An 11145-nucleotide genomic window follows, 5' to 3' on the forward strand; every position below is an offset into this window, starting at 1 on the left:
GCAAGGACAATATATACCTTGTTATAGCAAGTGCTCTACAACAACACCATAGAGAGGTACCCACAAGAATGGCCTGATGCCAACAAACTCTGTATCTGTCTCCCCCCTCCTCTCACACACACACACAGGCTACATACCATTTAACTATTTTCCTCTGTACACATTAACACATGCCATTTTAACAAAAACAAAATATGCAAGAATGATGGAATGATAGGCTGCATGATAGAACAGAATGCTCCACATTGTCAGCCTACAATGTCAGAAAAGGGTCTACCTAGGGATGCACTACAAAACGTGTTCCAACTGTTATGATTGCCCATAGATACTACAACTGTTGTCGTTTTTTTTTTTTTTTTTTATCACAACCGTTTTGCAACACAGGGCCATGATTTAGAGGGACAGCCGGGGCCATCCGTACTGCACATAGGTGAAAGCATTTGCCAAGAATGTTTTCGTAAATCAAGAACGAAAGTTGGAGGATCGAAGACGATCAGAAACTATCCTAGTCCCGACCGTAAACAATGCCAACCCGCGATCCCGCGGCGTCCCCTACAACCCGCCGGGCAGTGTGAAGGAAACCAATGAGTCTTTGGGTTCTGGCAGGGAGTGCGGTTGCAAAGCTGAAACTTACAGGAATTCACGGTCCAAGCCGTGTCTCCTCCAAAAAGCAAGCATGGGAAACAGAAAAGCGAATTCTTAGCTACTTATCGCTAGCCAGTCCTTTCGTTAAAACCAAGTTTCAAAACTTACGATTTTGTCGTTTGTCCTTTTGTGTTATTTGAACGTCGTTTAGACGATGTGTCCCCAGTCTCCTCACTTCCAATTTTTCCACCAACGACATCGAAGAAAAGGGATGTGAAAGTAAATAATCCGCCTCGTTCATGCTAACGCCCACCATTGCCACAGTCGCTCACTTCTTTCTCCCCACTCTCATACATGCAGGTGCTACAGTAGCACCTCACTGTATGTACCGTCTGTACAGTCGCTGTCATTGGTCAAAAGTAAATGGGCTGTGGGCTGAATTAATTTAGCCCAAATGATCAGCAAATCAAGGGGGCGTGGCATGACACCTGTCACTCACTTGACCCTACGAAGATGAATGGTAGCTGATTCTACTGTGTTTGGGCTGTAAAAAATAAGCCCATTTGGGTATATCCTGCGTTTTTCTTGCGACTGTTTGGTGCTGTTGCTGCTCTAGGTTCCACCAAAATGTAAAACAGTCTGTTATAAGTTTTTTTAACAATAATTTTCTCATCTTTATTGTAAAAGATAGGGAGGGCTTAGCCCTGCTAGCCCATTTATACCAGCCGTCCCTGTGTATTATTATGCATAATTACGTATTTTCTTAATCTATAATAAACAGAGGTGGGTGTTGTGTTTCCGAGCATTGACAAGTATTAAAGGCATCACTAATAATATAGATAATAACACATACTTATTTGCATGCTAAACTATTGTTTGCACTTTTTTAAAATGTATTAGTTTGTTTATTTTAGCATTTTTCTTTGTCGTAAAATTTCCCCCAAAAATAAGTAATGGCACGCTGTCAACACTAGAGGGGAGTATAAGGAGGCAGACCGCAATGGTGCGATTCCTATTAATCAAGTTTTTCTCACTTAGTTAGAAAGGGACTGTTCTTCTGAACGTATTTATGCTACTGTAGCACTCACACATTTGATTTAGTGAATGCACAGCTCTGTGATTTCCCGTTAATCTTTGCTGGGGGCAAAGAAAAGGAGTAGAGAGGACAATTTAGATCTTGACATCAGGTCCAGGATACCTGTTACCCTTTTTTGCTCCGCCTCTAAACGTCTCAGATTAACGTCTCAGAAGAAATACACATTTCCCAAGCCTCCTTCACATTTTAGGTCTCTACCTGCTCTAACACAGGGATTTGGATCTTTGGGAGCCAGATTCGAAAACACTAGACCAGAGGTTGTTGATCTGGGGACATTTAATGCATTGCATACTTCCATCGCTGATGGTTGGAATGCTGCCAAAGGCTTTGTCATAATGTAAGCATTCGCAGGAATGCTTTAGGTGTAGATTCATGGAATGATTTGATCCATGCATCCCAGACCTATTGTAACGAAGATTTGTGACAGTTTGAAATACTTTTGGTCGACAGATGCTGGACGCCACTGTTGTTGTCTGTGTCTTATCTACAGGTGCGACGGGAAGCGTTGCGGAATCTTCTGGAAGAGGAGGAGCTTCAGCATAACCAAGAGCTGAATGTGAGAGGGTTGGCAGTTTACCGTCAGAGAGTCTAACCGACACTCATCAGGCATGTCCCGTTGTAAACCGGGGGGGGGGGGGGGGGGGGGGGGGGGGGGGGGGGGGGGGGGGGGGGGGGGGGGGGGGGGCAGTTTGCTGGTTGTCATGGCAACCGCCAAACTGTAGGGAGGTGTTCTTGGACTATTTTGATTGAAATAAATGTCTATGAGTAAACAAGCAGTTCAAGAGTACTGAACATTTCAGTCCAGGCGTGATAGCAGTCTTGGCGGTAGTCCACTGAAGTCATTTCATTTTTACCGCATTTATTTTTCTTTTTGCTGCCGTCTGTTTTTGAGCTCAGCGTGGCTCGAATTGTGGGGGGGGGGGGGGGTTGAGGGGTCTTACCGCCCTAATTAAGACTTGGATCCCCCCCCAAAAGAGGTAAAAACAACAGTTCGGGGGGTCGCAACATCTATATATCCTATGCTACACAGCCCTGGAGATCGTCATTGTATAATTCACACTCTGGAGATCAGCGTTGTTATTTTTATCGCCTTTTTGGAAGTTTTTAAGGTTTATGAAGGATTGTACAAAATCCAACAGGCAATGCTCACAGGCTAGAAGATGATTTAGCTACATTCCAAAATTAGTATTCAGGGGGCTGTCCCAGAAAGCGGGTTTAGTGAAAACTCGAGTTAGTTAGTTAGTTAACTCACAGTAAGTAGTAAATCCCTTGACAGAAGAGACCTATGGCTTAATTCTCCTAGCAAAACAAAGCCATAGAGCTTTTCTAATCGGAGGTTTCAGAGACAGTTGAGCGTTGAATCACACAATGCAATATATTCATGTATCATAAGCGAAAACATTTTCATGTCAAACTTGCCATGTCACTTTATTCTCAGATGCAAAGGGCACGTGACGTGTGCCACGACACCAAAATCATGCATTCAATCCAAAAAAAAAAAAAAAAGGCAGAATCCTTTGTCAAAGAAGAATCGGAATTTTCCAGAGACGGAACATCAAATGAAATCTGTTCATTCAATGCATACGGCCGTAGCTTTGAGTAATGAGGCTTGCCGGGCGCGTTCGCTGTGTCGCACGCTGCAAGCGGGCATTCCTGTTTGCTCTGGGTTGTGTCTTGGGTCACAGATACAGTAGGTCAACCTCCCATTTTATTCTACGGCTCAGGGTAAACAACGGCCACTGGTGTTGTTAAGGTACACTTTCTATTGTGATTGCATCTAACAAAAGCCACCCCCCCCCCCCCCCCTTCCTTTTTTTTTTGACGTGTTTGTTCGCAATCCCTTTCCCCGTTTTGGTGCTATTGTTTCTTTTTTCATGTGGAAACCAAACAAATGCACATTTTTCAGGTCTGTGTAAGTCACATGACATTCGTTGTAGGCAAAACAGAGGTGCAACAGCAAACGTTCTTTCCATGTAATGATTAAATATGGAAATAAGGAGGCTGATGCCCAGGAACTCACACGTCCACGTGTACAGACAGACCCCTCCTTCCCCCTAAATTAAACACGACACGCAGGCACACACCCAGTTGTCCTGTTTGAGAGATTGAAAGATAAAGCGTGAAGCTAAACTGGTCCAGCTGGTCGCTGGAGTTAGTACAGCTCTGGACCACATTCCTAACAACTCACTTGAAAAATTCATACCAGAAGAAGGTGCAATTCTGAGCACCGGAGTGGATCTATTTTGCTTTATAATTTACAAAATTGCTAAAACATTGGCGTGTCTGCTCATATAAAGGAAACCTGAAAGTTTGTCACACATGGGGTTTTTGCAGGACGCCAGGTGCACAGGAACTTCAGTTATCATGCTTGATGCAAAAGTTTTACGGACAAAAACCCCTTTAGCTTAGATAGGGAGAAATTTCGGAAGGGGGGACCCATCCTCCTCTGGGTGACTCCATTAAAGTATTCAGTTAGAGTAATTAATCTGCTTGAAGGAGTGAGGAAAGAGACTGAGATGGGAGAACTGAGATGCAGCTTGGGATATGTCTTTTTTTTTTTTTTTTTTTTTTGAGTGCAGAGACAATGAATGATAGAGTTTACCTTGACAGAGTCTATCTTGTACATAAAACAGTGTGTTTAACACAGTTTTTGTTTCTGAGGAGGGTGTTTTAGGTTGAAATATTAGTCTTTGCTTTTTGGTCCTTTAAATGTGCTGTACACCCAAATGTTCTGGCTTTCTTTTTTCTTTCTTTCTTTTTTCTTTTTTAAGGAGTTGAATACCAAGCAGTGTTTTGATATTTTAGATTGCAATGCCTATGTGTACTTTGGGCAAGGCCCTTTACAGTACTGTAGTGTCTTCTATTCAGTCAAAAACAGTGATACTGCCCTTTCTCAGGTTGATGGCCAAACTGGTTTATATTTCTTTCACAATGGTGAATGATACACCTGTGTCACCTTCACGCTCATTTGGTTTAAAGCCAAATATTTCCCACAATTCCATCCTGCCCTTCCAGTTTGTGATGAGCAGTTGGGCTGACATGTTTCCAAACGTTCAATCCAATCAATGGCCTCTTTTACAGTGAGTCAACAATCTCTCTATTAGGAAAATCCTGACGCTTGGCACCCCGGCGCATTCGATTACCATAAGCAAATGAGAGGGAAATGTTTTCTTTTCTCATCGCTGGGTTTAAATCTGTTCTTACTGCTGACGGAGTCTAACCGGTTGCCAAAGAAAAAGGGGCTGTACCGATGTTACAGGCTGGATTTCCATGGAAAGCCTCCATAGATAAAACAAAACAAAACGAAAAACAAAAGTCAGACAATTCACAATGTTGATCCTGAGGGGCTCGGCAGGTGCTACGTGGAACCAGGAAAATGTCCGCTAGAGTCACGTTTCACGATAATTTTGAACGGTGAAGCTAAACACTGAGAAACCAGGAAGTCCAGTTTAGATGTATACTGTCACACAACCATTGGCTTTAACTGGGTTATCAGGCTTCTGTTTGCAGGCTTGAACATTAAAAGAATTACTCAGAAGGTCAAACAAACGCTTGTACGCAAGGTTAATTTCACCGTTACCTCTCTTGGCAGTGAGCCGTGAATTTTTTTTTTCTTCTGTCAACTGTAAAGAGATTTTAAAAGCTTCATTTGAATGAAATGAAACAAACCATTTTTTTTTAAGTTGTGTATTTATTTCTCAACATGTCACTGTTTTTTTTTTAATTCCAAAACGAATTGTTATCTCCTCCAACATTTACTATGAACAAGTAAACAAACAAACAAACAAACAAAAAAATACTATGAACAAGTAAATACATCAAAAAAGATGTTGTTCAAACAAATCATTTATACACAATAAGGTTCGTTTTTATTTTCATTTTTGGGAGTACTGAAAAGACATCTGGAAGGGGTTTTTTTTGGGGAGGTTCAGAACGTGTCAGCACAGGGGAGGTGAGGGAGGAGGTTTACTTGCCGCACAGTTTCCTGTTGGGAGGAAAATAAAGAGAGATAAAAAAAAAAAAAAAGATTAACACTCCAAACTCTATTTCGTCATTAGTCCCATATACAGAAGTGACTTGCAATATCCTGATTAGACTGGCAATGGCACACCAGACGCATGTTGTAACTCAGAGCAGCTGGATATTGTTTCCACAAATAAATGCATGCCCCTGATTGGCTGAGGAACGTAACACTCCTGTTCGACAGGTAAGAATCACTTCTCCGCTTACGTGGCAACGTCAAAAACCAGTAGGGCTCCAACTCCCGAGGCGTGGAGTTGAGCACCCTTTGACTTAAGTCTTCATTCAAAAGAAAAAAAAACAGAAAAAGTTGGAGCTGAACCACCAAGACCAACCCCCCCCCCCCCCCCCCCCCCCCCCCCCCCCCCCCCCCCCCCCCATAAACCACCACAGACGAGCGAAGCTTTAGCTGCTGCGTTTCTATTGGACGCTAAAGGCACTGTGGCTTCCCGCTGTGCTTTTTCATTTATTGGTGGACTTTGCATTTTCGAAGATAAGAGTTGTCAAACTTTAACTAAGCTTTTCCTCTCTTTTTTTTTTTTTTTTTTGGATATATTTACACGAGCAGGTCTGGTAGCCATTATCTGACAGTACAGGTTTCATAAAACAGCATCAAATCAGTCCTCCGGCATTACCGGGGGTGCATTTGCATGGGTATGCTACTGCAGTTACGACAAAAGAGACGAAATGAAGGTGGAATTCGAGTTGGACATGCCTGGAATCCAGTTTTACTGGACGTGCTGTTCCACAACTCTATTCAACGTCGATAAAACTGCACGCACAGATGCGTCGTAAATCACGTTCTGAGGTAGCCATGTGCCGAGAACACGGTCACCCCCAAACTCCACCCCCCCCCTTTCAAAAATCATTCTATTGAAAGTAAGGCCTTTAAAATGCAAAAAAAAAACAAAAAAAAAAAAAACAGCACAATAATACTTCAGAGTTGGGTCATTTTACTTACATGCCCTCTGTCTGATTTGGATCCACAAACTCGCAGATCTTCTTGTCTCTGTCCAGGATTTGCTGCTTCAAAGCCTGAATTTCCTCCTCAGCTTTCTTCTTCTCTTCTTCCTGATCCGCTGTCGGATGAAGAGGAAGAAGAAGCAGCTCTCGTTTCAGTTACACAAAAACGGAGGGAAGCTTTCACACGCGCACGTGTGTGTGTGTGTGAGTGCGTGCGTGTGTGTGTGTGTGTGTGTGTGTGTGTGTGTGTGTGTGTAAATTTTGGGATGTAAAGCTTGGCACTGAACCAATCCTGACTGATGACTTAAGACAGAATGCGAGTCTCACCTTTTAGCTTTGGAAGCGCTGCCGCCGCGTCCGTCTTCTTCTTTTCGGAGTCTGCCTGATGGAGAGATAGACAGAAAGACAGACAGACAGACAGAGACTGAATTTCATTAGCCTGCAGCGTAAACGGTCAACGTTAAATCAACTTAAGGTTATACAGCAAGCCACCTCGCATACTGTTTTTCTTTCTTTTGATGAAACAAAGCTCTCGGGCACCTATAGGTTCCTAAAGTTGGACTTCTTTACCCAAAAGTTTAGCTTAAACCCCCCCCCAAAAAAAGTATGCTGTAAATTGATCATTGATTATTTTTTAAACGACTTAACGGTTCGTGTTTTTCTGTATTGCATAACTTCACTGAAATGAGTCCTTACATGTGGGCAGCTACACTCGTTTAATCCCTTCACCCATTTTTAATATCACAGAGAGGAATAAACAGAGATAATGAAAGGATAAACAGGGTGATAACAAACCGCTCAATGCTAGAGTAAGTGACAGCAGAATTACTGTAATGAGTCACCGGCCCAACATCCCAAACTGCGCATCAAACAAAACACATTAATTGGTTGCTCTGGGTTTGTTTGTTCATTTGTTTTTTTGTTTGGTTTGGTTTTTTGGGGGGGGGGGGTGTCATCCTGACTGAAGCATAAAAACCTACTGTGTGTGATAATGACCTGAATGTCCCAGTGGCTCCTATTCTTACGTGCGTCATAAAAAGAAAAGCCCTCTTAAAAATTGCCCTGCAATGTTATTGGCTGTTTGGTTTTCACAATGTCTGGTCTCGATCTCTGGAAGTTTCTGTTGGCTTGGAGACCTGTAATGTGTAACCAAACCCTGTAATAAAATCCAACTTGATGTTGAAGGGCTTGAATGCTAAACATTAGCTGGATACAGCATTTCTGTATATGCCAGTATAAAGTTTTAGAGATCTGATACTCTGTCATGGCACTTGTCCCAACACCCACCAGTCTACAAAATAAGAGTCTTTATTTACCATGTCCCAAAAAAGATGTATTTTTATACAAATAGAAATGTATTAGACTTGCAAATGATGTGTTAACAAACTCAAAGTATTCAAACATGTGAACTTCACTCTCACTATCTCATGCAGCAATGCACATGCAAACACACACAAATACATGAAGACCTGCGACATAATACACCATTCCAAGCCTTCTTCCTGGTATGCAGGTGTGTGCTTCTCAGCGTTGCTAGATATATGATAATTATCATTATTTGTAAAAGTCGTTTGTTTCAGTAAATACCTATTTTCTGAAATTACACATATACATGGTTTTGTTCTCTTGGTTATGACTCACGTACAACAGTGTTCCTCAAAATACGATCATTTTAAGCCTCTGGTACAATACTTTAACATTCCCAACTGGCATTACTAATCTCAATTAATGACAAGCATAAACATTGCCAATCATTATTAAATCTCAAACCTTCCATACCCAAATCATATCTAAGATTTTCTATGTCTGGGGTGATTCTGGTCAGATTTGGTCCCCTTGTCTAGACTTATTGATCAATATGGTTTAGCGACACAAATGCTGACATGTTTTCATCCTACAGACCTTCATCCTGCACACACACTCGCATACGCAAACATAGACATACACACACACATACAGTTCAGAAGAACGTATTTTTCCAGTGCAGTTAATTTGCCTCTGGAGATTACTGCATCACACAACGTGCGTCTTTGTGCAGTTGTTATGACATCATAGCATAAACAGCTGGCGGATAAGCTTAGGAGCAATCGGTTAAACCGTAACCACAAGCACCTCAACGAAAGTGCTTATCCTGTCAGTTTTAACCCAGTCTGGTCAAAGTGTGATCCTTAAGGTTCAAAGACATAACCAGATAACCAGAGGACGATTACAACTTGTGATAAAGGCCTCTATGTTTCTCAGCCAATTAGAGACAAACTCATTTGCGAACTAAAGGGCCTGAAATTTTCACCCCTGCTTTTAGTCAATATCAGAGGACCACCAGGTTGAAGATACAGTTCCAAGCTGGTAGTTTCTCTAAGTTGCTGGATTTTAGGGTCCAGTGTGGGGTTGGAGTCTGGGTAATGGTTTGGCTTGATATCATAGTCAAGGTTTAGTGAGGGTTTGGGCTTGAGGTGAACTTGCTTGAACTTGCTCTCCTGGCATGAGACTGCTGGTCTAAGAGGACAGGTCCAAGATGTGGAAGTTTGTTTCCATAGGCTTCTCACGTCAGTTGGTTTGGATTCTGGTCACCTGCAGCTTCCATGAAGGAGACTAGAACTCATTTCAAGGTTGATAAAAACAAAAACTTGAGTATTAACGCATCAATATAATCATGGGCAAAGAGTCCAATAGGTCAATTAAGTTGAACTTTTGTTTATAACATAATTTACGTATTGACGCAGGTCTGATGAAATAAATCAGAAATTCAACCGGACCACCCACACTCTCTTGAACCAGGAACTCTCTCAAAACAGTATTTTTCCTTCTAACGCTTCATCTCGGCAAGTAAATATGGGAATCATAGACTGTAACTACTGTCAACAGAGGACGTGTCCAATTACGCGTATGGTAATATTACTAGGGTAATGCTAATATTTACTTCGGCTTTATTGACTTTGTCCTGGTAAAACAAGCGACACCTTGCACTGGTATTCAGATCAGACGTGTGTTGACATGAATAAACTCACACCTGGCGAACGTCCTGATGTCTCCATGTATTAGACAATTCTCTGGATTATTTTCCTGCCAATCATAATACTTTTTTTTTAAAGAACGTACAAACAGTTTTTTCAGGCGATCGACTACGTCCCGTAAGCATTGGCGTTAAAGGCCACAGTCATTCAAAGTAAGTTGCCAATCAGTTTGACATTTAATATAAAAACAATAGTACTGTACAAAACACTATACAGAACCGCTGGACGCAGTTTTAACATGATCTCATTCGTAAAACAAGCAACAGAGTTATATTGCTTTGCATATTAATACCGTGATTGCAGTAAATTCCCATACTGCAACAAAGAAACTAGGAATTAAAAACTGCAATGCAACTTCGCCAAAATAAAATGGAGTCTGTAGCAGATGCGCTGCTCACCTCACTTAAGAAATACAAGGCACTGTCTAATGACGCTGCCTCTTTTGCGGTCAAAAGAAGGACTAGTTTCTAAACTTTGAGGGACAAACAAATGGAGCTCTCAAAATAACGTGCGCTCAATTTGCAATTTTGCTGAAGGTTTTCAGTGGCGACTGAAGCTGATCATGTTGGAGTTGGAGCTAATAAATGTTGAACAACAGTTACTTTTACTGAATTTACTGCAACACAGAAAAGAGAGAAGACATCGGAGGAGATGTTGGTAACGACCGTTGAAGCGATTGAGGCAGAGGGAGGGTGATGCCAAGCAGACCACTCGCAGTTGTTGTGGTCTGCAGCACATGGTTACATTTCTGGGAAGGTGCGCGTCAGGCTACGGCGTAGGGTACACGGCTACGCAGAGCCTACGGCGTACCTACGAAGCAGATACGATGCAGAGGTACAAATTGGCCTTTAGGGTTAGGGTTAGTTGACTTTTGCAAAAGCACACGTGTGCAGAAGGGATTGAGCAGCCGGGATGGATCGGGCACCTACAGAGTATGTCAAGTACGGGCTCCTATTCTTGAGAGTTCGGACTTGCTAAGTTCAGCTCGGGAGTCCCGACTTTCCGTGAAATGCATTCTGGGAAACTTGACTATTCAAGTCCACACAAGTCACCTCCTGATGCATCCTTGATAAAACCCAGGAATCGAGGACACATCCAGGTATTTGATCCGTACTTGGCTGGATGCGAACTTTGAATTGGGCTGTGTCCGATATGGCGTACTACATACTATGCGTATACTAATCTTGAAGGAACAGTAAGTATGCAGTACACGGAAAAAAAAATTTCAGTACACAACAGTTACCCAGATGAAGTACTACTCTGTCGAAAATTTCCAATTTGCAGCCAGAGCTCACTTCGTCGGCTACTGCATCCCATGATGCAACTGCCAAAAAATTTTGTGATATTCAACTGCCAAAAATTTTTTTTAAAAAATCATGGCGTACGGCGACAGCAACAGCTTGAACTTCAACTCCAGTTGCAGCTCCGAATATAAATGCATCAGTTGTGTATTTTGGTGTAATAAGT

The 11145-nt window shown here is 42.1% G+C and overlaps 1 protein-coding gene across 2 annotated transcripts in view; it reads right to left on the reverse strand.

Annotated features, from left to right (window-relative positions):
* Positions 1-5450: 5450 nt before the first annotated feature.
* si:dkey-87o1.2 (stress response protein nst1) overlaps positions 5451-11145 on the reverse strand; it is an 8313-nt gene continuing 2618 nt past the window's right edge. For both annotated transcript variants that reach the window (XM_030784839.1, XM_030784840.1), the window contains 3 exons: positions 6992-7046; positions 6663-6780; positions 5451-5666 (listed from right to left, as the gene is read on the reverse strand). In XM_030784839.1, coding sequence (XP_030640699.1) covers positions 5648-5666; positions 6663-6780; positions 6992-7046 — 192 coding nt within the window. In that variant the 3' untranslated portion in view covers positions 5451-5647. The remainder of the gene's footprint in view (positions 5667-6662; positions 6781-6991; positions 7047-11145) is intronic.

The sequence above is a fragment of the Chanos chanos genome, chromosome 9 (genome assembly GCF_902362185.1).
Source record: "Chanos chanos chromosome 9, fChaCha1.1, whole genome shotgun sequence".
NCBI lineage: Eukaryota > Metazoa > Chordata > Actinopteri > Gonorynchiformes > Chanidae > Chanos > Chanos chanos.